Source organism: Myiozetetes cayanensis, unplaced genomic scaffold (assembly GCF_022539395.1).
Source record: "Myiozetetes cayanensis isolate MyiCay16 unplaced genomic scaffold, myiCay2020 scf5-8, whole genome shotgun sequence".
Classification (NCBI taxonomy): domain Eukaryota; kingdom Metazoa; phylum Chordata; class Aves; order Passeriformes; family Tyrannidae; genus Myiozetetes; species Myiozetetes cayanensis.
The window spans coordinates 112,317,946-112,341,968 of NW_026087742.1; the positions used below are offsets into that span (position 1 = coordinate 112,317,946).

General features: G+C 49.1%; 1 protein-coding gene across 7 annotated transcripts in view; it reads right to left on the minus strand.

Annotated features, from left to right (window-relative positions):
- The window catches only part of PDE9A (phosphodiesterase 9A), a 50,491-nt gene extending 26,839 nt beyond the window's left edge, over positions 1-23,652 (minus strand). For 2 of the 7 annotated variants that reach the window (XM_050331884.1, XM_050331881.1), the window contains exon 1: positions 1,489-1,680. Coding sequence is in view for 2 of the 7 variants with exons in the window: in XM_050331879.1 (XP_050187836.1) it covers positions 7,028-7,071; positions 7,916-7,993; positions 9,621-9,691; positions 22,598-22,666 (262 nt within the window). In the remaining 5 variants the exon portion in view is untranslated. The other 5 variants (XM_050331879.1, XM_050331880.1, XM_050331883.1 and 2 more) reach the window with 5 other exon arrangements.
- Between the last annotated feature and the right edge of the window lie 371 nt (positions 23,653-24,023).

Genomic DNA, 24,023 nt, shown 5'->3' on the forward strand with positions numbered 1-24,023 from the left:
CTCTGGTCCTTTGAACAGTGACAGGGTTTGGGAATGACTCCCCGTCTCACCTGCCTTCCTCTGCCTGGAGACTACAGTCAGGGTTTCTCAGAAGTTTAATTTTTGGGTCCCTGAGAGCTGGTTTTCTTTAAGGCAACACTCTTTGGACAGTAGACACCTTTCACATTTCCTGGGTGGGACACCCGGAATCGCCGTCCGTGTTTGAAAGGTCTGGCTCACAATTACTGCCCCTACACCACCAGCACACTGTGACAGAGCACCCATTAACAAGGCTACAGCTCATGAACGCAAAAAAAAATATCCAGATTGCCTTCTGGTTTTACACTGGGACGTTATTTTGGCGCAAATTCGTAAGGATCGTGCTGCTGTGCATAAACTTCAGGCAAGCGTGAGATGACAAAGTGACTGCCCTTTAAGAGGGAGGTCCACCCTTCCTGGTTTGTGGGATGGACGCAGCAGGGTACAATCTTCCCAGCGCCTTTCCCTTGAGAACGTAACTGGGACAGAGCTGCCACAGGGATCCTGTCAGGGTCTCACTGCTTCCTGAGCTACTGCAGCAGTGGCCACACCGGGAATGCTTGTGCCGGCAGCTCCCCACCTCCCACTCCCAAATCCAGCTCTCAGGCTCTTCAGCCGGCTCAGGTGAAGCCCCAGCCTCTTCCCAAGACAATCACAGCACTGCAATCACTAACATAGGGAAAATCAAGCGAGCCCTTAAAACAGGACCCTAGATTTCGAGGGACAGTACACTTCAGGAAGGAAGAAGTAAGATAGCGATGTTTTCCCATCTTCCAGTGTGTCCACACTGTGTTCACACAGACAGGGGGAAGTATAAAGCGCCTTTGCTGGACTGTGAGCTGCTGTTTTGAGACTGCTCCCTCCTTCCCCCACCAGCTAAGGCAAACTGCACTGGGCTGCAGTCGTTCCTGTTCCTGTACTGGGGCTGTACTCTTAGTTGAATGCACTCACATACAGCTCACAGATCACAGAACACCCATTTATACCCCACGTAGAAATACCCTGATGGCATTTCTGCAGCTACTTCATGCCCTTCCCTGAGGGAACACGATGCCTCATGAGTGCAATCACCCAGGCAAAACACATCAGACAGAAATACAGCCCAGCATTTACAATGTATTTCTAAATAATAGCTCTTGTACCTGTTGAAAGGATTTGCAATTCCTCAGGTATTAGAGATGTCAGAAACACTTGTCAAGAGCATTCATACTGCTGGTCAAAACAATTTGGCTGTTACCCCTGTGCCTCTAAACTGGAGCAAGCAATCTGTGCTCTGCAAGTCTCAGATCTAATTCCCTCTTCTTTTTTTTTTTTTTTTTTGCTATGATCCAGCTCCCAGTGGAGTGGCTAGCAGAGCAAAGGAAGAGATTAGTTCTCTTCACAGGGACCCATTTTTCAGTTTTCCCACAAAACCCAAGCGCTGAAACAAAGCAAATGCCATGTCCCATTTAAGGCAGGAGAAAAACTTACCGAGTGCTGCACCTGGGATGGCACCCGAGTCAGACAGTGAAAATAAGCAGAGAAACCCGTGTCCTCTCACTCCGATGCTGCTCAGCCCTCTGACAGTGGCTGTAGCGTGCCAGAGACTGACAAGTTCCCTACGAGCACAGTTCCAGTAAAAAAAACCCCAACAATCTTACTTTCACTCCCTCCCCCTGTCAAAACTCACTTGGAGTACTAGGAAATTCTCATCCAGGGAACAGTCAGCTGCAATCTGATGTTTATGGACGTAATAAAAGACTTTCAAAACGAAGATGTATGTTTTTATAACCCTAGGGTGCAGTAAAGATATATGACTAAGAGTGGCAGTTCGTCTCATCTTAAAGAGACAAAGATCCATTTCTCTGCCCTGTTCCTTTCTGAGGGGAAGTCCTCTGGTAACCCCTGTTTTTGAAGGAAATGAGACATTGTTCCAAGACCATGTAGTCTTGCTTGTCCCCTCCTTTGTAGAGCAGGAGGGTTAGGTGTGCTTTTACTCCCTTTATTACCCTCTGTCTTCTTTTTTTCCTATATACCTCTGGGCAGGGCTGATACCCCAGGTGCACACAGGTACCTTTTCCCTCAGCTTCTTCATTTCTTTTGCTGTGATTCCCTCTGTGGAAGGGAAACCTTATTGCATGCAGCTTGGGCACCTTGCTCAGGGTTTCCTGCTGCAGCGCCCCAAAACCCAACAGCAACTCTCTTCTCACCTCACCACCCCCCCACAAGAGCATTGCCGTGACCGTGCAACCTTTGCAAACGCAGGTGCTCATCAGTCCAGATTTCTGCACGACACACAGGATTGTTTTACAGCTGAGAGAAGAAAATCAGAAAGCCCCCCTCCAGAAGATGCTGCAATGGTGTAATTCTGGGCAGGGGATGGCCAGCTCAGGCTTCCCCGGGCTTCCCGAGGCTCATTCCCGTGCTCGCTTTGGGGCACAGGGACTTGGGCTCCTTGCCCGTTGGCCGCTGCCAAGCTCAGCAGGGAGCTTGGCTGGGACATCACGGAAGAATGAGCCATTTTGCCTTGTCTCCAGCAGGTCTGGGAAGAAAGCAGGTGCGGGGGAATATGGCAGGAGCATTTTTTCCTGTGACTCCTGCTGTGGCTGGATCGGAGGGCTGGCAGAGAGCACACACCTTCCCTGCCAGGGCAGGGACCAGGGACACACTGAGGCAGCTCAGGTTACCCTGCACTGACACAGATGGTTTATTACCCACTGCCAAGTGCCCTCTGCTTTGCACCACCCTGCTCAGCAGTGGCTCTTCCTCTACCCTCTTACCAGCTGGGATCAAGGCCAGGGAGCCACCTCCGTCCTCCCCATCACCCCTTGCCATCCAGGCTGCCAGCAGGGATTGCATGGGGTTGTGGGGATGGCCTGGTTTCCCTCCATCTTTTCTGCTGTGGCCAAGCAAGGCTGGGAGGACATGGGCATCTCCCTTTCCCTGCCAGCACCAGGCTGGTGAATGCCTGACACATTTCTCAGAAACGATTCTGCCTCTGGCTCGGGCTTCTGTCTGAATTTCGCTTTCCGTGGTTTGTTTGGATCTGGGCAATCAGGGTAATTAAAAAAAAAACTTCAGGTGGACAAAAGCCCCAGGAAGGGGTGTGGGCTTCAAGCCCACATCCATGAATCACACGGAGCACCGAATTCACTTGGCAGCTCGGGTTAATTTGGGTTGCTGCACCCAAGTTCCCAATCAGGTGAGTAATCCTGAAGCAGCTGGCCCCATCCCAATGCACGCATCCATGAGGGGGATGCATGCAAGGAGTAGCAGACAGGAGGAGGATTTTGCTCTCACAGTCTCTCTTTAGTCTTGCCTGAGCTGCAGGCGTGAATAAACCTCCAAAAGGAGAACAGAGATGTTCCAGAATAAGAAGGTTTAGACACAGTGACAAGCTTCTGTCTCTTCACCAGCAGCGATCTGCACAACATCTTGTGTATTTAATCATTTGGGGAGGGAAAGCATTCCCTGCAGATCTCTGGTGCAGTCATTGGTGGGCTCAGTGGGGTGGGCAAGGCAGGGTTAACAACAGTTCAGACGTGGGCCCTCTAGCAGGCAGCTACACACGTCTCGGTTGTGCTGTTTCTCCCACTGCAAGCCAATATTCCTGGGGAGAGACCCTCTGTCCTAGAGAGCATGCAAGCTGAAAAGGCAAATAACTGAGCAGTAGGTGAAGTGGGAGGTGAAGGCTCTGCCTACGGCCTCAGCCTGGCAAAGTGGCTCCAATGCATGGCCAGGATCCTGTCACTGGGCTGCTGAGCATGGAGGGGCAGGGGGGAGCTCTCCCCATGTGCTGACTTGTCAGGCACTGCTCTCTTGGGTTTGCTCACCCATTTCCCCAGGGATGAGGGGATATTTGTGTTGAAGGATCCACCAGAACGAGCCGGAGACAGAGGTGCAGAGAGAACTTGGGACAACTCAGCACATCTTGCGCTCTTTCAGGTCACATCCCTGGTGAGGTCTTTAATGACTTGGTCAGCCACCCGAGTGCTTTGTTGCCCAAACTTTGGAGCAGTAGGAAAGTCCCTGTGCAGGTTTTCCTGCCCGTTTAGGACTGCAGTGGATCGGACTCCCTTGATCTGCCACAATAGCTCCTTTCTCTGCGCTATCAGAACCCATGACAGACTCCAATTTTATTTCTCAAGAGCGTGCTGCTAGTAGGATTTGTTCATTTAATTGTCATCTCCGTCAATACTGCAGAGTGCCTGAACCCTGCTAATTAGAGTGACAACACAGCCATTTGGTTGTGAGTTTTGAGCCAGTTCCACCACGAGGACACAGACCAGAGCCCTTCTGCTCGTCGGGAGGGAGAAGATGCCAGCTCAACGGGCTTGGGAGTTTTAACACCCCAGAGAGAAGGAAGGGTTTGGCACCAGGGGTTTGATGCTCTGCTTGGACAAGCCATGTGCCTTCTGGTCCAGGGCCACAGGAGGAGGGACAACACATGATGCAACAGTCCCACAGGCTCAGAGCAGCTCAGCCTTTGCCTTTGCCTTGCAGACAGCTGACCCCTGATGCAGCAATCGCCGCTGCATCCAACCCTCACTGGAATCATAATTTTCTTGTTTCCAACCGTCTCCCATGACTGTGGCCAGGAAATGAAGAATGGTTTCTTAGCAGGACTCCGGTGGATATCTCCTCTGCTGGATGAAAGCCACTGCTTATATTTTCCTCCCAAAAGATCATATTTTCCAGTCCCACCTTTTACAGTCTTTGTTCTGCTGAAGTGTGTGTCGTTCTTCTCCAGCTGCCTGGGAGACTGATGAAAAGAGGTGCATTGCCTCCCACCGCCGTGAAAATTGGGGTGACCCCCTTTTCGGCATGTATTTGGATGAGTTGCTTTGGGAAGCAGAATCACACAGGCAGAGTTGTTTAAGAAGTGAAGACTAGAACAGAGCTGGGTTTTTTTTTTTTTTAATGAAGAGGAACAATTTCCCACTCTGTTTATTCTTCCTACTCTCAGCAAAATGTCAGGAATGCTTAAGATTAATGACAACCCATGTGAAAGAGAAACAGATACCAAGGAACATTAGTTCCATCACACTCAGTTCAACTTTCGTCCCCTTTCCACAGCAGACTCTGTCTTATGCTTTGGCAACCTGTGTCCAGAATTTTTCTTGCCCTTTTCAGCTTAGATCTTTGGAAATCCCTGTTTTATAAAATGCAGGGAGGGAAGAGAGATCTTTCTGACACAGTGAGCTATGTTCTGCACAAAGCAGAGCCATGTGCTGTCAGCTGGGGATGAAGAATGAGGGCCTTGGGAGAGTGAGAAAAGTTACACACGGCCTTATAAAAATATACGGTTAGCTTCGTGTTTGGGGAAAAAAAAAAAAAAAAAAAAGTAGATTTTCTAGAAATCTATCCCAACTGGTATAACACAGTAGCATTCCCTGGTAGAGCCATGCTGGCCCCATTTGCTAGTCTTTGTCTTGGGGCAAATGGCTACTGGTTACCCACACCAGCTGGCACAGAGGGAACACGTGGCCCACCCCACCTTTTCTGATCTGATAATGCAAACAGCTGCACTCCTGGACCAGAGGAGTGATGCTGTTCCAGCAGAGTTTGTCACAACAAGGAAACAGTTGAGGAGACAGCTTCTTTTCCCTTGGCAGCCACGTGTGTCCCTTGGCTTTGACTACCTCCTTCTGGCAAGGGCGGCAATCACTGACATGGGACCTGTACATGGCTTGTCACAAATCTTACTCTGGTTAAGCTCTTCCCTCTTTCACAGCCTCTTTGTTCTTCCTGCTCTCCATTTGCCTTTGTTCTCTGCGTGCACAGGCTCCCTGCTGTTGCCTCCCTGTCTCCCCCACATCCTCCTACACTGCCTTGCTGTGCCCGTTTCCCTACAGATGTTTCTGCCACAGTGGATGCCTCATGGAGTGCCGTTGGTTCCCTGTGCCTCCCCATCCAAAAGAAGGCAGCGCTGTGAGACATTTCCTTACATAATACAGGAGCCTAAGCAAGAAGAAGAGCTGGGACTTGCAATTACCGTAAGGAGGATGATGAGGTGGGACCAGCAGGACTGCATCACTCCTGTCCCAGCAGACTCACCCGTTCCTGCAGACTACTTTTTCCAGCCCCAGGCTTTCTGTCTCACTCTTGTCCTTTCTGTGCACGCTGTGTTTCCAAGATAATCTTAACCTCTTGCCCTCTGTCTCTCCTATCTTCCCATTTTACTGCTCCAAACAGTGTCCTCAGCTGACATCTCCTACTCTCCTGCAGTCCCTGCCTCAGCAGCTATTCCCTGTAGCTCCACAGTGCACAGGCTCAGGCTCCTGCTCAGGCTGCATTGATGTGAGTGGCAGAAGATGCTGCAGCTGCACAGAGGAGCAAAACCACGAGCCAGATGCTTGACAGGAATTGCCCCAAGCAAATGTCCTGCTCCAGTGTCTGAGAGCTACAGCCCTGAGCATGACACTGGCGGGCAAGGAGGAATGGCAAAAGCACCATTTCAGTCCTGCCTGTGGAGTACAACAGTGCTGTGGCTGAGGAATGTGTTCCAGATGTGTTCTTTCACCCAGGCGTTCTTTAATCTTGTCAGGTGTATTTAAATATTTATCACACTTAGAGCTACCGTGCCCACTGCAGAAATTATGTTCTCTCCTCACCCATTTGGAAATAACGTGGGGCTCAAAGGTTGTGCTCAGCTTTCCAGCAGAGCTTTGATGAGAGACGAACAAGTTTCACAAAACACTGCAGGACAGGCTTTCACATATTGTCTGTGTTGCCTAAAAAAACCCCCACTGCTCCATGCAAGACTTTTCCAAGGGCATCAGGAGTGATGAGTCAGACCAGGGCTAGGCATGGGGAAAGTCAGCCATTCACCTCACCCTCAAATTCTTTGAAATCTAGGGGCATTTTTTAAGCTTCCCTCCAAAACACTGTGATCAAACAACCTTTATTCTGCTGCAGCCACAACCACAACACCGTCACCTTTCTTTCTTCCATCATAGCCACGTAATTTCCACGCACAAATGTTCACAAATTCAGCGTTAGTAAATGAAGTACAAAAGGGTCGTTTTACCTGTGAGCTGCTCGGTGGCAACAGGTATCACTTTGTAAGGAGACCTGGAAGGGTCAAAGAGGGTTGATGTTAGCAACACTCAAAATGCAGTTTGTATTTCGGCCACTTTCTCTGATTTGCTAGAGGCAGAGAGATCTTTCTTGTGCTGTACGGCCATGCAGCGGACACGGCAAAAGTGCCTCCTCTTTGGCAAGCCTTGACAGCTTATGGGCTGATTTGGTGAGGAAATTTGGCAGCTCAGAAGGGAGCCCCAGTGGTGGGGATCATCTTTTTGCTCTGTGTTCTCACACTGTCCTGCAAATTCAGCTCCCTCCCAGCTGCTGGGGCTCCACCACACGGTATCAGTGAGGGTAATGGCAGTGACAAACAATAATGAAACAAGGAATGAAGGAGTAACTGCCAGCAGTCAGGGTGAAACTGAAAGTGCTGGGCTGCACAAGCAACAGGAAACCAAAGAGGAAAAAAAGAGAAAGGGATCTGGAGCTGGGAAGGGCCAAAGCCAGCATGGGAGAGACCTAAACTCATCAAAGGCTTGGGCTTCGCTGTCCAAGTAACCTCCTGGTTGTGCCCTAGCAGAGCAATAAGGAGTGAGGGAACAAAGGAGCTCAGAGCCTTGACAGCAAACAGGGAGGGATGGCAACAGATGTTCGGCATTAATTACTTGAAAGGAGTATTTTGGCCTCAAATACTCCTACTTTAAAAACAAGTAAAACTCTTCAAAACCAGCAGGCATTAGTGCTAGAGGCCAGCACGCATTTCTTACTGTCATCCCCCTCCCTCCAGGGAGTTGCTCACCTCCCACTGCACACAAAAGGCAACTGCAGGTGACCACCCCTTTTCCCTTGGGCTTGTCCCTGGTTTTGTAGAGCAGATGGAAGCAGGATTTACCTCTCTGTGTTTGCAGGCATTGTCGGATCGATGGACACCATGCAGTTGTCCGCCGTCAAAAGGGAGATGGTCGTGTTCCTGAAAAGCACGTCCCAAAGAGGATTGTTTGACCTCGAATTGCTGGCTGAAATCCTCTCCCTGGCCTGGAACTGTCTGGGACCCGTGTTACCTCAGTGCAGAAAGGGCCAAAGCACAGGACAGGGCAGGCTTGATGCTTCAACCACTACAGTTACCAGACATGTTTCTGGTAAAATGTAAAGCGTGATCATCTTTGATCTCAGAGCAGACTTTGCTTCCCTGCTAACTCATTTATTCTGTCGACTCACTGACTAATAATTTCTGTGAAAAAGCTGAGTTTTCTGATACATTGACTCAGCAACTATGTATTGACTCACATTATACAAATGACTATTGGTGCTATGAACGTCTTCAAGTTATTTAGTTACTCTTTTGCCAAAACAAACAAAACAAATGTCTTGTTGAGTATGGGGTCTTGATTGTTGTTTTTTTTTAATACTGTGCTAAGTGTGATCTCGTAGGCTCAGATGTAAACCTTGCAGGTTTACTTTGGCTCCAGGAGCCTGATTGAAAACCCACAGTCCTTTGGAAACCTTCTAGTGAAAATAAAATGCCAAATATGCAGTGAACACCCTGATCATGAATAACTAAAACAGCTAAACAAAGATTCCTGGGTGATGGAGTGGAAATATTTGACATGATAGGCAAATGAGAGTTATTAACCTCTCTAATGTCAAATGGGAGGAAATAGTCAGAATAATCAGCAAAGGGCATTAATTCTGTCCAGCAACTTATGCAAATTCTGAGTCAATACAGACAATTTTATCTTTAAATCCTCAGAGATGGAGTCATGCAATAAACCCATGATTCTAGAGGTGACTATGGGGCTTCCCTCCCCTGCTCCACTGCCCTGGACAGGTGGTGAAGAAGGGGATGGGTGCTACACTGTGCCACCCTCCGCCACACACCAGCCTCTCCCACTGACACACGACCACACCTGATCCTGGATCCCTCTCAACACCAAGTTTCAGCTGGATGCTGCTCTCTAGCTTGAATGTAAGAGAAGCAAACCCTAGAGGAAATTACAGCAGGAGGGGGGGATACACGGACTTTGCAGGACCACATAAATTAGGAAATACTTGCCCTGGGCAATGGATATGGGGATATTTATATTCAATAAAATGGTTCTGCTGGGGTACTTTGCCTTTGATTATCCCATACCTGTGATTAGATTGCACTACATCTAAATAGAAAGCTTATCACCTAGTGGCAATGATTCTCATTGGCCCCAGATTTTGCCCAGAAAGACAGGTTCTAAACATATGGCTGCATTTCACTCAATATGGGCAAAAACGTAGTGCTGAGGTATTACTGGCAGAGATTTTCACAGCCTCTGTGTACTTAGGGCTGAGCTTCTGCACCTGGCTTTATTATTTTAGATTACATCTCCCCTGTTCTACTCTGTTCCACTCTGTTCCTCAAGCACAGCCAGCACTGAAGTGGCTCAAAGCCCTGCCAGAGCTTCCACACTTTTCTGGATTGTCCCAGTTTCTTCTTTCAGTAGACTGGAAGGAGAGAGGAGCCTGAATAGCAGCTAAATAAATCATTTGGAACCTATCTCTAAATTGTTCCCAGTAGTAAAGAGACAGAAGTGAAATGAATGTCACAAATGAGAAGTCAGACCTACCTCGGTAACCCTGTTGCAATGCAGCAGAGGTCCATGATGTCTTTGGAATTGCAGTATTTACTAAAGATCACCTTCCAAACGGGACAGCAGCAGGGGGAAAAAGGAAGATGAAGAGAAAGGACGATTAGTTCCCAGTGAGATACGAGCTTTATTCAGGCGTGAACTTGGCTAATTTTAAGGCACGTTCTGTGATTTCAATTATCTGATTATCTGACTCGTGAGCTGGAATATTTCTCTGCTCCTGTTTTAATACCTGTGTCTATTTCGATAAAGCAAGAAAGCCCTGGAGGCCTAATTGCTGTTCAGAAGTAGAGCAATAATGAGCTACTGAATGAATAATGAACAGTGAACTGAGAGCAAAAAAGGTGTCTGATAACGCAGTACTGCTGCGGGGCGATAACAACTGTAAATTTTAGGATGTAAGAACCCAGATTTAGGAACAAAACAGCCTTGATTTGGGGGAGTCCTTGCATGTTAGAAAAGAGCACTGCTACCAGTATATGCTAGCTGTAAACTGAGCAGAGGGTTTTTCCCCCCAGCCTGTGCCAGATTTCCTGACGACTGTCGGGTTTTATTGTTCCTGCTGCTAGGTCAGAGCTCAGACCTGGAATTACAGAATTTGCCACTCTTACCTTCCCATCCCACAAACACTTCTTCATCCCCCCCAGCCTTCACAGGCAGCCCCTGTACAGAGAAGACTGAGCAGTGCATCTAAGGAGTGCAACATCCCCCTGATCCCATTGCGACACGGCCTTCAGTGACCCATTCCAATGCTAACATTTTTTCCCAAGATTCCTGCGTCCACCAGGACATCTGGGTGATGTTTCCTCCCTGTCTGAGAATCTCTTCTGCAGCTGGGGTGCAGAAAGCACCTTAATAATACCACTGTAGTGCTTTTCATCAGCCTCACTGCACCCACGTGCAATGTTTCACCTCTGTAATCTGCAGGTTATTTATGTTAAATGACTTGCCCAGTACCTTACCATGGCTAAGTGGCAGGCCAGAAATGGAACCCAGGAGTCCTAATTTGATTTCTCTTTGGATTCAGAGACAGCATTCTGCTGTCTCTGAAAGAAAACTCTCAGGAATTCAACAGCAGCACTCTGCACGAGGAGCCTCCCGTTCCAATAAATACGTGGTTATAGGATAACTGAGCTCCACTGACCGAGGTCCCTGAGGTTGCTTTCACTCCAAACTCTTGTGTCCCCTGTGGGTACACATTGCCCTATCAAACCTTTCAGTGCTCTAAACCAAAAGTCTTGTTCTTAGTGGAAGTACTGGGGGAAAAGTAGCCATCAGAAAGTACCACCAGTGGAAAAAGCAAGCGTGGGTGGAATAAAAAGAAACTGCAGGCATAAGAATATAGGATTGAGTTTTAATGCTTCTACCAGTGTTGGGTCTCTTCTCTCAGAGAAAACTCACTGTGTGGGTGACTGTGGTGGAGGCTTTGAACCCGATGTGGAAATCAAGTGCCTCACAGCAGCTGGGTCCAGCTCACCTTTCCAGAGCCAGGAACAGCAGAGAGCACTGGGGATGGTTGGTCTGGGGCTGCTGGTGTTACTGGGATGGCTGCAGGGGCTTGCAGTGGGGCAGCAGTGGTGTGGAGAGGGGCAGTTTCACATCAGTGACACAGTTCAGGGGTCAGGAACTGTTCAGTGTTCAGGATGCAGCAGCTCAAAGGGACCTGTGGAGGCCTAATGGTAAAACTCAGGAGGAGCAAGACTGTGGTATTTTGCAGATGAGATCTGAGGCACAGGGAGAGATCAACGTCAAAAGTCTACTATCCTTGTAAGTGCCTTGCTGGAAATGCAATTTTCCACCCCCTGCAACCACTTGTAGCATCCCATATTCTCATGGTTTCTGCTGCCAATCAACACAGATACGAGGGATATGCATGCCCACAGATCAGCCTCGAGGCTGGTGACCCAGAAAATGAGGAATGTGTCACCTGGGATGACTGCTGGGAGGAGGCAGGGGCTGCAGGAAGGGGGGCTGCCTGCAGTGGGGGCTGGGGCTGCTCTCCCTGGATCGAGCAGGCCCTGTAAATTCAGTGAGGCGAGGATCATGCTGGAAAAATAACATGTCATCATCTAATTAAAGACTCTCCCAAAAGGTGTAGGTGCCAGGAGGTAATTGAGCCTGCAGCCTCGCTCCAGCAGCCTTGGCCTTCGAGTGCTTTAATTCCTGAATTGTAGGAATGTGCCTTCTCTGAGGTGCCTTTCGGACACCAGGGGAAATCCCTGACCTGGAGGGGTCACACGGTGAGGACCAAACCTCTGCCACTGGCAATGGGAAAGCCATGGGAGAGCCCACAGGATGCTCTGCCAGTGAGGGGCTGCTAATGCCTGCTCAGAGCTTGGGGTATCACAAGCCTGAAGCACCAGGAGACCTGGGACAGGATTCGGCCAGGCTGGTTAGTCCTGGAAATGCAATGACACTTCAGCAAAGCTTCAGCCCTCAGTTTTCACTGGTGTGAGGAGCCCTCCTACTCCTGAGTGAAGCACCAGGGGTTTTGTGGTAGAGAAGAGGATGACAGAGGTCAGTTCCAGAGGTTGCCGTGACCCATCCGTACGCTCACACCCACCTTCCCTGTTTTCTGACCCGGATGAGGTTACTCCAGGCAGAACCTCTATCAGACATGAAGGCACTTGATTGCTGAGGTAGATAGCAACTGCTGCTCGGGAAATGGGTGTGTTTTAAAAGTCTGTGTCAGCCAGTGATTGACCCTTGGTGATTAAACTACAGCAGCAATCAAAGCAATAAAACATTGCCAGTCGAGTTCAGATAGGGCTGAAATCCAGCTCTGGCAGAACACATCATCCTGCCAGACTGATGGCTGCTAAAACTGGCTGACAGAATATTGGAGAGAACAACAACTGGTACATGCAGTAACTGAGCAGATGATGTTAATTGCAGCTGAACAGAAGGTAAAGGCTTGTGATGTGGCAGGAGTGCATTTTCAGGTATTGAGGTTCCTTATCCTGGAAATCAATTATTATTGACCAGGACAGACAAGAGAAGATAAAACATTAAAGGCAAGAAAGCTGGCCTGACCTGATGCATAGAAAGCAGTAGGAGCTTTCAGGATGAGGATGAATTTTGACGTTTCCTTTTACTCCATGTAGTAGTGAAAGAGTGGGAAGCAGAACAAAGACTGATACCAGATCACGAGCTACCTCTGTTCATGATTTTCATCTTTCCACACTGAAGTTTGCTACAAGTGGATTTGTGAATCACCCACCACCCTTTGATACCCATCTCAGGATGGTTGTCCTCAGCTGTCTGTTTTTTTAATCAAAAAGCAAAGCACATGCTATTTAAAGTTTTCTTCTACTGCAGCCCGCTGAGCTTTTCTGACCGTCTCCCTTCTGTTCCAAAACACAGCAGCCAGCCTCAGATGTTTCCCAGCAATATGCAATTGTCCCTGTTATCGTCCACAAGTTCGTGTTCCCAACAAAGTCGATGCCAGTTGTGCTGATGGAATACAATTGGGATGCATTTCAAAGAGATGGGAGGGCAGTACCGTGTACTATTGACTGCTCCAGCACAGTATAGGAATCCTGTCTGCCTGGAGTCCATTATCATTGCAGGGACATCAGCAACATGAAGGCAACACAGGGACACTTGGCCACGTTCCAGCCATCGGGGACACGTGGTTCCTCCCGTGACCTGCAGATGGCTGACCTGCAGCTTTGAGGACAGGCAGCCCCGGTGGCACAAGCTGCTGAGGAGAGCATCACACCCAGTCCTGTGAAGATGTCCTTGCTCTGGTAGGCGTCCTAAAGCTGTTCCTGTTCAGCCTGGGTCTCTGTGATGACAGGTTTCTGTTTGTGGGTCTGATCCAGACCCACAGTTGGCATGGAGGAACTTCATCTCCTTTCAGATCTGTGTCAGCTGTCTCTGACCCACAGTCATGGTCTTGCTCAGGACCCTGCTCCTATGCTGGGCAAGAAGCCACTGCTGAAATGTGTCTCATTCCCTGCATTAGTGCCTGGTGCTGGAAGGGATCCCTGCTTAGGACAGGACTGAGGCCTTGCTATGGAGTGTAACAGAGGCCAAAGACAGGAGACCACGGCATTTTCTACAGCTGTGGCAGTGAGTTAAGATCATGCATGCATAGGGTTTCCTATAAGGAAATTCCAGGTTTCCTCATAATACCCATCCAAAAAGTGCCGGTCAGCCCAGCCCAAAAAAGCCAGGGATGAACCTCCTGAGTCACCTCCTAGGAAAAAGAGTGGACACAGACAATATTGCCTGGTGGTACGAGAGTCTGTTGCAAGACCAGTCAACATGAGACACTCAGTTGCCAGTGTCATTTCTGAAAGCAGAGGCAGAGCCAAAATCATGTCTAAGCAGAGTGACAGCAGTGTTACATCGCCTGGGAAAGGGAAACAGAGGCCTCTGCTTCAGCCTGCAGATTGATGACTAAATGCCATGAAGAAAATCAGCCACATATAAACCCTGTTAATTGCATTTCCCTTGGATTTGTGCCAGGAGGAAAAGGATGTATTCCTCAAAAGCGATGCAGCATCTGCAAACAGTTTGTTTCCCCTGTTTGAGAGTTGCCATGATACCATATTTCTCTCCTTGTTGCTGTTAGCAAAACTCCTGAGATGGTTGGATGCCCCATCCCTGAAAACATTCAAGGCCAGGCTGGGGTGGGACTCTGAGGAACCTGATCTAGTTGGAGACGCCCCTGATCACGGCAGAGGGTTGAACTTTTAAAGGACCCTTCCAACCCAAACCATCCTATGGTTCTACCATGTGTAGAAAAAAAACAGCAGGAAAACCAGTCCTCTCTGAATGTTTCACTTGTTTATTTCAGTAAGTCCCCATCAAGACCGAGGATCAGCCATTTGATTTAAGTGGGGAATGCTGTCTGTCTGCCTGGGAACGTAACGTGACGCAAATGGGGGGAAAGCAGAATGAATAATAACTGAGGCTTTTTGGAGTGGAAATAATATTTTGATGAAGCATGCAGTGACTGCAAAGTAGGATAGCGTGGCTCGATGGGGATGCCTGGTTCCTGGCCTGGAGCTCACTTCTGTGGGACTGGTTTCCTTCCTGGAGACAGCTCTGCATTTTTTGAAACATTTTCTTCTGAAATAAGGAGCCATTTTCTCTTAATCTGTAGTGTCCACCTCTGCTCTAGGAGGATTAAAAACCCCTCTCAGGAAGAGTAGGGATTAAGAGCCTTGGTACTCTGGCTGGCTTTCCCACTCAAAGAGGCAGTTCAGATTAAGGACTGTGATGGAGTTATTACTAAGGGACCACTGTGTACATGATCGGCAGTTTACAACTAATCACATTGTATTTTGCTTTCAGATAGGATGGGTAAAAACACAGCTTACAAATCCAATTTCTGTTCTATATTTGATCCTCAGAACAGCTAATCCTCTCTGTAAACAGCAAACCCTGTCCTCAATGTTATCCTGTTCTGATCTCTTGTCAGTAATTGGGTTTTGTTCCAAGAATTTAACTCCTGTTTGATTTTTTTTTTTTTACCCCAGTAAAATTCCTAAATAAATAATGCAGAAACATTTTTGAAGCCATAGTGCCCTCAGTTTCCAGTTCTAGTTATTTTTGCTGGTCTCAGCCTGCTGTGTTCAAGACCTGAGCACTTGGGGATGTCTTCAATTCAGCTCAATGAGCAATGTTCAGAGTCAGGGCTGAAACTGCAGGGCTGAAACCATCTAAATTATAATCTTTCACTAATGAGATTGGGGGATAGCGTGTCAGGAAAGATTCTGGTAAAGAAAAAAGTTATGTATCTTACATGGACTGCGAAAATTGCTGCTGGTTCTGTCAGAGCAGCTTTCAGGGAGGGTTTATGAACTGCGAAGGCGAAAGGCTGATGTGAAATTTTTCATTGTGATTTTTCCCTGTCTCTCCAGTGGTCTTTGTTCTCCATATCAAAGTGAAGCAGGATCCAGAAGTTTCAGATACCACCCTGTAAGAATCACTGGAAGGAATTCATACTTCTAGACCTCTAAGCAAAAAGGTCTTCCCCCAAAAATATCGACAAATGACCTATCAGTTGTAGTCCCCAACATCCAACAGAAGCCTTACCTAAACTCCCATATTTAAACATCTTCCAGGTTCCTCATTCTTTGAATTCAGATGCAAACATAACATGAGCCCAACTACAGCCAAATTATCTGTCTCTCTTCTATTTCTTGCACTAATTAACAGCTGATACTCAGAAAACCACTCATTTATCCGAGCTTCGAATGTTGGGCGGTATTAAAAATAGTTTGCCAGAACCACCATCTGTTTGATGCAGTGGCAGCTTCTCCAAGAGAAGACCAGAAAACCGATGCATGTGTGCATGTACATGTGTGGGGGAGAAAACATGAGAGCCCTCAGCTGGGAGCGTGAGCAAAAATGGAAAGTCCCGCAGGCGCCTCAGGCACCGCCTCTGCCAGAGGATGAGAAACCGTGGTAGATGTTCTGCTCTCTCAACAGATGGAGCTCTGTAATCCTGCTGATTCACGCTTACCTTTGGGCAGGGACACGGCTCCACAGCGCTCATTCCAGCACGACACCCAAGTGGGGCGCTCGGGTGGGATTCGTGTGACGTAACTTTAACCGTCTACAAGTGCAGTAGCTCGTGTGTGTCTCTCTGCTGGACTCTCTTTCTTGCCAGCAGAGAAAGAGGATGATTTCCAAACGGTAAATTAGCCCACATGTCTCCAAAACCCACTTTTAAGATAGGATGTATCATCCCCTGGGGACACCACCGGCCTCCCCAGGGATTAGAGGGGACCCTGCGTGACTAGTTTGGAGCAGTCAACACCAACTTTGAGATGGCTTTGGCTGATGCATAGCTGGGGTGAATCCAGTCAGTTTCCTAATTATATACATCACTTTAAAATAAGAAACAGGAGCTGCCAGACAGAGCTGACGTACCAGGATCCCGAGGCATGTGGTAAGTCACACTTCCCTTCCCTGTAACATCCCTGAACAGAGAGATATGGGAAAAGAGGCTCTTCTCTTTCTAGGAAAGGAAAATTGTCTACAATAAGCTCATATATATGTGACCCCAGGACAGTTTTGGACGCCCATTGAAAGGGACAGCATGGCAGAGGTTTGCTCTTTCACTACGAGCAGTGAAGGATCTCATTACTTTTTGGAGTCATTGGGGCTCATAGAAGAAGGGAGGCAACATTTAACAGAGACTTGTGCAACCTCCTGACTATACTAAGGGTCATATTCCTAATATTCAGAACTAATAACTAATGGTAGAATATAACCAGCAACCAGCAAGGCTGGTGGTGAGGGGCGGAGCTGAAAGTTTCTTATTTTCCGCAGCAGAAATAAAAATATTCCATAAAAGTATTTAAACATTTGACAAATAACACAAATGTCTATAGTCTGTTCTTTCCTTAACATAAAAAGGGCACACATTTGCTGCTAATGGAATACTAAGTGCAATTAACCCTGCAGCACATGAATGCATTAGGCTTGAAATGTTTTGTAAACTGGATAATAAGGACTCTTTAGCACCACATGTTCTCACTAAATGTGAGTGGGGCTAGGCTGTTCGTTTCAAAACTACTCTCATAATTAAAGTCTGACACTGCAAAGTGCTTGATAAGGTAGGACTGTTAGAAGGGTAGTGCTTGTTTACAGAGTAAGGAAAAGCAGGTATAGAGAGAGACCAGCCACGGGCCAAATTTCAGCTGTAGAAATAAGTTCATGAGAAAGGTGAGAGAAACAGAAAGGTTTTGTCTTGTTTGTACTGAGCCAGAAGAGTTGTATATGAGGAGCATAAGTTGCTATGGTTGGCTTGTACAAACTCATGGGTAGAGTAACCTACAAGTAAAGTGTTAAATTTACCCTTTGTCTTGACCAGTGTGAACACAAACTGTAATAAATATGTTAGACTGAGCGTGACTTCAGAGAGATAAACAGAAGTAAACAAGCCTTTCTGGGTGATGGGTATGGAAGAACTATGGAGCTACCCTGGAATTATGGAGCTGTGCTGGGATTACGTTTTGTTCCCCCAAATTCCCCCTCTGGGGAGGGAGGAGAAGGAGAAGCAGGGGAGAGAGAAGCCCCAGGTATGACATTATCTTTCACTATTTTAAAAGAGTTTTGAGCCATTTTTACTCCTTAAAATGTTTATGTGCTGTAACGTGTTGGAGTTTTAGGAGCCTGCTGTTCATTTCCTGCTCTTTTACAACAAGAACATCTAGCAGACCCCTTGAATTCACCAGGGCCAGCTAAAACCAGAAAGCCAAGGTCAGCCAAGACCAGTGGCCAGACTCAGTCTGTGCTACCTTGTAGCCTCCCACACCCACAGAGACCTTCCAGCAGGCAAGAACATGGCCTTGATCACACAAACGAAACACTTATGTCTCACTGTGCTAAAGTAGGACTTGGGACCAACTTGTCACTGCATGGGACAAACTTGTGAGAACCAGATGGACAGAGGAGAACCCAGAGGTGTGGCCATGTCCTGACTGCCCATGAACAAGAGCACCCTTCGGGTGGTTGGCAGATGAAAGAGTGTTCCCCCAAATCATCAGTACAAAAAGACAAGGGGTCCACGTGCTGGGAGAGTCATCAGGATGCAAAAATATTTAATCGCCTTGACGGGACGGCCGCACCATTATTTTTCTTCTGTGTTTTGTTTTCCATCTGAATCCAGTTGGGCATGTTAAAAATAGCATGGCGAGCTTCAGGAAAATCAGTTGGGTTTGCTGGAGTCTGGGCATTTATACCACAGATGCTGCTGCTCTAAGTCAAAAGAAGAGCTCACACGACAGGAACGATTCCTGCGCGCTGACGTTTCGATGCAACGGCCACGGCGCCGAAATGCTGCCTGAGCCTTGTTCTGTTCCTCGTGCTCCAAGAGGAACAGTGGATGTGGATGGCTCAGTTCAGTAAGACACCCAGAAAGCCTGAACTCAATAAATTCCTTCAAGAAAGAAAAAGAAGGATATTTCTCTGTTAAACATCCAGAATGACTCAGTAAACCAGAAAAATGACCCCAAAATCCTTCACTTGCTTTCTGAAGAAGTGGAAAATACCACAGGGTGATTTCATGGAATCCTTGACAAAGGCGGCGGTCCTTTTCTTTTTTTCCGGTTAGTTCAGGCTCTGTACCCCTCTGATTTTCCATGCTTGTTAGAAATATGATGTTGATTAAGTCACTGGAAACAGAAATCCTCTTGAGTTAAGTATTTTTCTCAGAGGAACTCCTTGCAACTCTGTAAGCAAAGCCACTACCCTGTGACATTTGAAAAGGAGAGCCAGGAAGCCACCCAGCTGAGAATAAGGCCACTGGCTGGTTCAGCTCTGCTACCATTTAAATCTCAAAGGTCAAGAGAGAATGTTCCCTGTAGTTTCTTCTTGGAAAAAAAGATTGGGCACGAGCTGGGGAACGTTTTCTTGATGGTGGATTTTTAATTCAAAACAGAATCAATAGGAATTTTTCTTAAAAAACGTAGCCAAAGGGTTAATAACAACACTATGAAGGGAAATAAGACTCCAGATCCAGCCTAAGTTTGGCAGAGCAAACCTCACCTCTCCACTGAGGCTGGGGGTTTGGATGCTTGACCCCATCTAGTGGCGCTCCAGGAACCATAAGAAATCCCAGCCCATGGTGACATGCTGAGATCACCTCATCCTATATGAAATACAGCCATGGCTTCCCCTTGTCCTGCTGCCTTCTCCTTCACCTGGCAGCAGGCCAGGCTGTGGCAGGGCTGGGACATGGATGTGTTTCCCTGTGTGCTCAGCCCCAGGGGCACATGTGTGTCCAGGCAGGCAGGTAATGAACTGCTGCCCGTCCCTGGGAGAGAGGATCCTTTAAAAATAAACAAACTGAGCGGCACTTGTTTCCCCCAGGTGTGCATCCCCTTATGTAAGTGCTGGATGGGAAATGCATTACACTGTAATTTCATTTTTCAATCATCCCTGAGAATGAGTGACCTCTTTGAAGCCGGATTGTGCAGAGCCCTGGTTTGGTGTGCGGCTGTAACACCACCAAGTCTTTGATCTTCCCTCTCCCACGGCCCTGGCGCAGCCATCCCCTCCACTTCCTACTACATTTGGTTCCACTTCTCCCATGGGAGACCCCCATTCCCTGCCCCTTGACCAGGACACAGCTACCAGCTGCTCAAAGCCACCCCTTTGGGGATCTCGAGCCCAGGTGCCTGTGGGGGTACCATGGGTGTTGTCAGCTGGGTGGGCCACCTCAGGTCCCTCCCAGTGCAGAGCCCCTGGTACCCTAGCATGGGGAGATGTTCAGTCAACTCTGTCCCCTGGACAGCCCAACCCTGTGGTCAGCCTTGGTGAAGGCCATTTTTGGTCATGCCTCTGAAAGGCCAGTTTACCAAACTGTGACAAACAACCAGGAGCCTTTGAGGGCACAGGAAGGATGGGGACAAGGGGAGAGGGTGGGAGCTGAGGAGATTGTGGAGGCAAGGGCCAGGATTCCCCAGCAAGATGTAGGAGTGATGCACAGCAGCACTGGGACGGAATTCCTTCTCCTCCCAGCTTCCCACCGTCCTCCCACAGGAGGCTATTGGACTCCTTGAGTGTTCATGGCACTGGCCTTGCAGACACTGACCTCAGCTCTTCCTCTGGGACGTGCTGGCCTTGGTGTGGTCCTGCTCTCAACCCCTGCTGATGGTGCCTCCTGGCACTCCTAACTCCTGGGAAGGATTTCAAAGCCAGCAAACCCTTCTTTCGTAATCTCTGCGTCCCTCTGCCCTCCCTGCCGTGCTCCCTGTGGACCTGCCAGCACACAAACCTACTTAGCTTAATTCCCCGCTCCCGTCGCAGAGCACTTCCAAAGCGCTCCTCTGCAGCGCTCAGGTCCCCGGGGGAGGCACCGCGTGGCTCTCTGAGCCGGGTTTGTCCCTTCCTTTACCCCCGTGCCGAGGTGAAGCAGCTCCTCCCAAAGTCAGCAGCACATCCCCGCGGCCGCGCCGGGGGAAACTCAGGATGAGGCCGCGGGAGCACAAGGCTGCGATTACAGCGTGAGTAATTGCCGCCACAATAATCGCCGTGGTAGGATGCCCAGCCCTACTGCACGTTGATGTGATGCCCAGCAGGCCAGTTGCAAGCTGGAGCTGAGCCCTTTCAAACTCAACAAGTGCTGTTATAATGAAGCTCATACCTCCCTTACTGGTTGACAAGTAGCTTAGCATTGATTTAATGAGTTCCCTTTAGAAGCCTCCAATGCTGCATTCCTTGGAAGATTAAGGGCTGTTGCTTTTTATTTTTTTTTTCCCCTTCAGCTTCTTTCTAATGATGTTGTTACTGAGGAGGCAGGAGAATCTGAGATATGCCCTGCTTACCGCTGGGTGAACCCCATTTGCACAGCACTTTTACTTCAGGAATCCTTCCAAACACTGCACAGATGGAATTTTACATCTGACAAAAGAAACAGATAACGTTTATCGAGCTTAAACCCCCTTAATACCGCCTGAGTTTGCATTCGCTTGCTCATGTGACTGTGCCTCTTCTGTGTTTTTAGTATCAAAAAGTACTCTCCAGGGGCTGCTTTGAGAAATGCTGCATTTTTTTTTTTTTAAGAGTGTAGATGACAATATGCTTTACTGATATCTGTGGCAACACTCACCACCCTTTCAAAATGTGGAAACATTTTGTGGAAACTGAACCGTACAGGTACCAGGGAGCTCCATACAACCCTTGCTTCGGGGGGGGGGCTGTCAGGTAACCAATTCATTAAGCCCTGGCGAAAGAGAATCAGTGCCTTCAGCTCAGCAGAGCCGGCACCGACGAGCCCGAGGAGGCAGAAGAAGACAGATGAAGAGGAACAGCCTTCTCTGGGGAATCCGGCACAGATTTGGATTCTCCAAGGTCTGGTTCCTGAGGACGCGACTTTGGCGGTCGCGAGGGGTCTCCAGGGCAGTGACTGTAGGACACGGAGGCGTGCGTGGTGGGATGGGACTGTGAGTATCAGCTATTTAGCTCACTTCTGTGGTCACTCACACAGCAAAAGGGGAGGGAAGAGAGAGGGCATCTTTGCTGTTTCTGTTTTAAAGGAGAAACTAAGGGTGAGGATGGATGAAACGAAAATTTAGAGCAGGAAGACGAGAGATTTGCTTTGCTTTTTTTTTTTCAAAGTCGGAGTTTACTTGCTCTGGGAGCCTCGCAGCAGCTCTCTGCCACAGCAAAGGCACTTGACTTGTGGCCAAAGTATTGCTGACCAAATTAAAAAAAAAATAAATAAAAAAAAAAAAAAAGGAAAAAAAGGGAAAAAAGACTCGCACAGACGCGGCGGTTTGTTTCTCTTTAAAAGCAGTGGGCTGTCAGCCCGGCAGCGTGAGAGCTCTCGCTTTATAACCAGAACACATTTTCTCCCGCAGTTCCCCGTGCGCTGTGGACCGTGGTTAACCAAACAAGGCAGGCGAATGGCAGGGAAAGTTTTAATTAACGTTTTATCGGCGTTTCAGGAACAACCCGGCAGAGGCGGCGGGGACCCCGCAGCCCCCGGCGATGCGATGGCATCACCGCCGGGCACCGCCTGCCCTTCGGCGCGGCCCTGGGCGAATGCCCGTCGCCAAAACCCTCCGGGAAGGCAGTCTCCAAAGGAACCGCTGCTTTCCCGGCTCCCACTGCCTGCGGGGAAAGCCTGGCCGCAGGCAAAACTTTGTAAACACGTCGCGACGCGGCTCCGGGAGAGGAAGCGGGGATGCGAAACCCAGGAATCCCAACGCCGGCAGCGAGAGCTGGCAGCGAGTTAGTGCTGGCAGCGCCCAGCCCTCCCCTGCTACCAGCCTCCCCTTCCCCTTTAAATAAACATCCGTGTACAAAGCAGAAGGCATTCGAGATCCCCCCCCACTCCTCCCTTTTCCCCTTAAAGAGGGATTTGGAGCCCGCACCGGCGCTCGATGCAAACGCGCGTCTGAGCCGCGGCACAGACACGGGTCGTGCAGCGATCACAGCCCCGCAGCCGCCGTCCGGAGACCCCACTTCGTGAAAAACAGCAAAAGTACCTTTTGAATTCTTCCATCAATGTCCAAATAAATACACTTGGGCCGGTAAGTCGAGGAGGCAGATCCCATCTTGCTACTGTTGGGCTTTCACCGGACTTGTTTCCAGTGTCAAGCGGAGCAGAAAATCAGGTTTATCCTATACCAAGCCGAGCCACCGCTGCCTGGCAGTTTGGTGTCCCCGCTCTTCTGTATCCCGCTGTACTCTCATTCTGGGAAGGTCCCTCCTCTAACATGCATGCATTTTGCTGTGCCTCTGTCTCTCTCTGCCACCTCCTTTTAGTTTTGCTTCCCTCCAAATCCAGCTGCTTCGGACAGGGAAAGGCACAGGCTCCAGATGCTCTCTGCGAGTCCCCGCTCCATTCCCATAGCAACAACCCCTCCTGGCTTTAGGGCTGAGAGCTGCTGGGCATCGGCACTGTGCCTCTGACCCTGGGACTGACCAGCTCCTGCTATGCACAGGACCATGTGGCATTTATCCCTGGGGGGAGAGCGGGGGGGCGGCTGAGGAGGGGGATAAAACCCTCCCGCATCAGGGTGGTGAGAGACGTAATTTGATTTTGTGGTGAAATAGGAACATAATTATTAATTAGTGCCTCTCCTGGTGAGCTGCTCGCACCCTGTATGCGGCGTGATAGGCTCCCACCTGGAAGTGCCCTGTGCTGGAAGTGCTTTCAGACACACGCAGCAGCTGGGGTTCGGACCATCTCAGCCCAAACCCAGCAGCTCCATTCCCACATCCCTCCTGTCATCACTACAAGCAGAGAAAGAAAAAGCAGTAGCTTTTCTTTTTTTTTTTTTTTTCCTTGCAAGCTCCAGCAGCGTGAAGAAAGTGTAAAGCCCATGCTCTCGCCCACCGCCATCCGAGCCACCCCCGGAGAGAAAGAATTTGTTATTTTAAGGGAATGTGAAGTATCCTGGCAAAAGCATCTCCTGGGAGAAGGCACAGCCGAGAAGCGGGAGGGAGTAAAGCATCCGACGGTGTGTTCTCGGAGCGGATGCCGAATGCCATCTGCTGTGCTGTGCTGCAGAGCCTGGGGGAGCCGGAGCGGCGGCAGCGGCGGGTGATGCTCGGTCACGGATGGGAGAGAGGTTTGGAGGCAGCAGCTCCTCCGCCCTCGCAGCGGGAGAGGTGCCCGACGTTCTGCACGGCTGGGAGCAGCGCTAGCTCGCTGTGTTTTCTGATGGAGGGGCTGCAAGGACATTTCCCGGCCACCTCACTCTGTGCTGCAGGCTGGGAGGGTCGGGAGTGGGGCAGGGGGGTCGGTGCTGCCCACCCTGCCCAGCCCTAGGCCTTGTTGTAGCTGGAGTGAGACAATCCTGACCCATAGGCTCAGGCACACAGTGCTCTGCCCCTGTGTGAAAGGGATTCCTGAGGGCTGGAGGGCTGAGCGGGTCCCAGAGCCCGTTTGGGAGTCAAAGCCGGGCT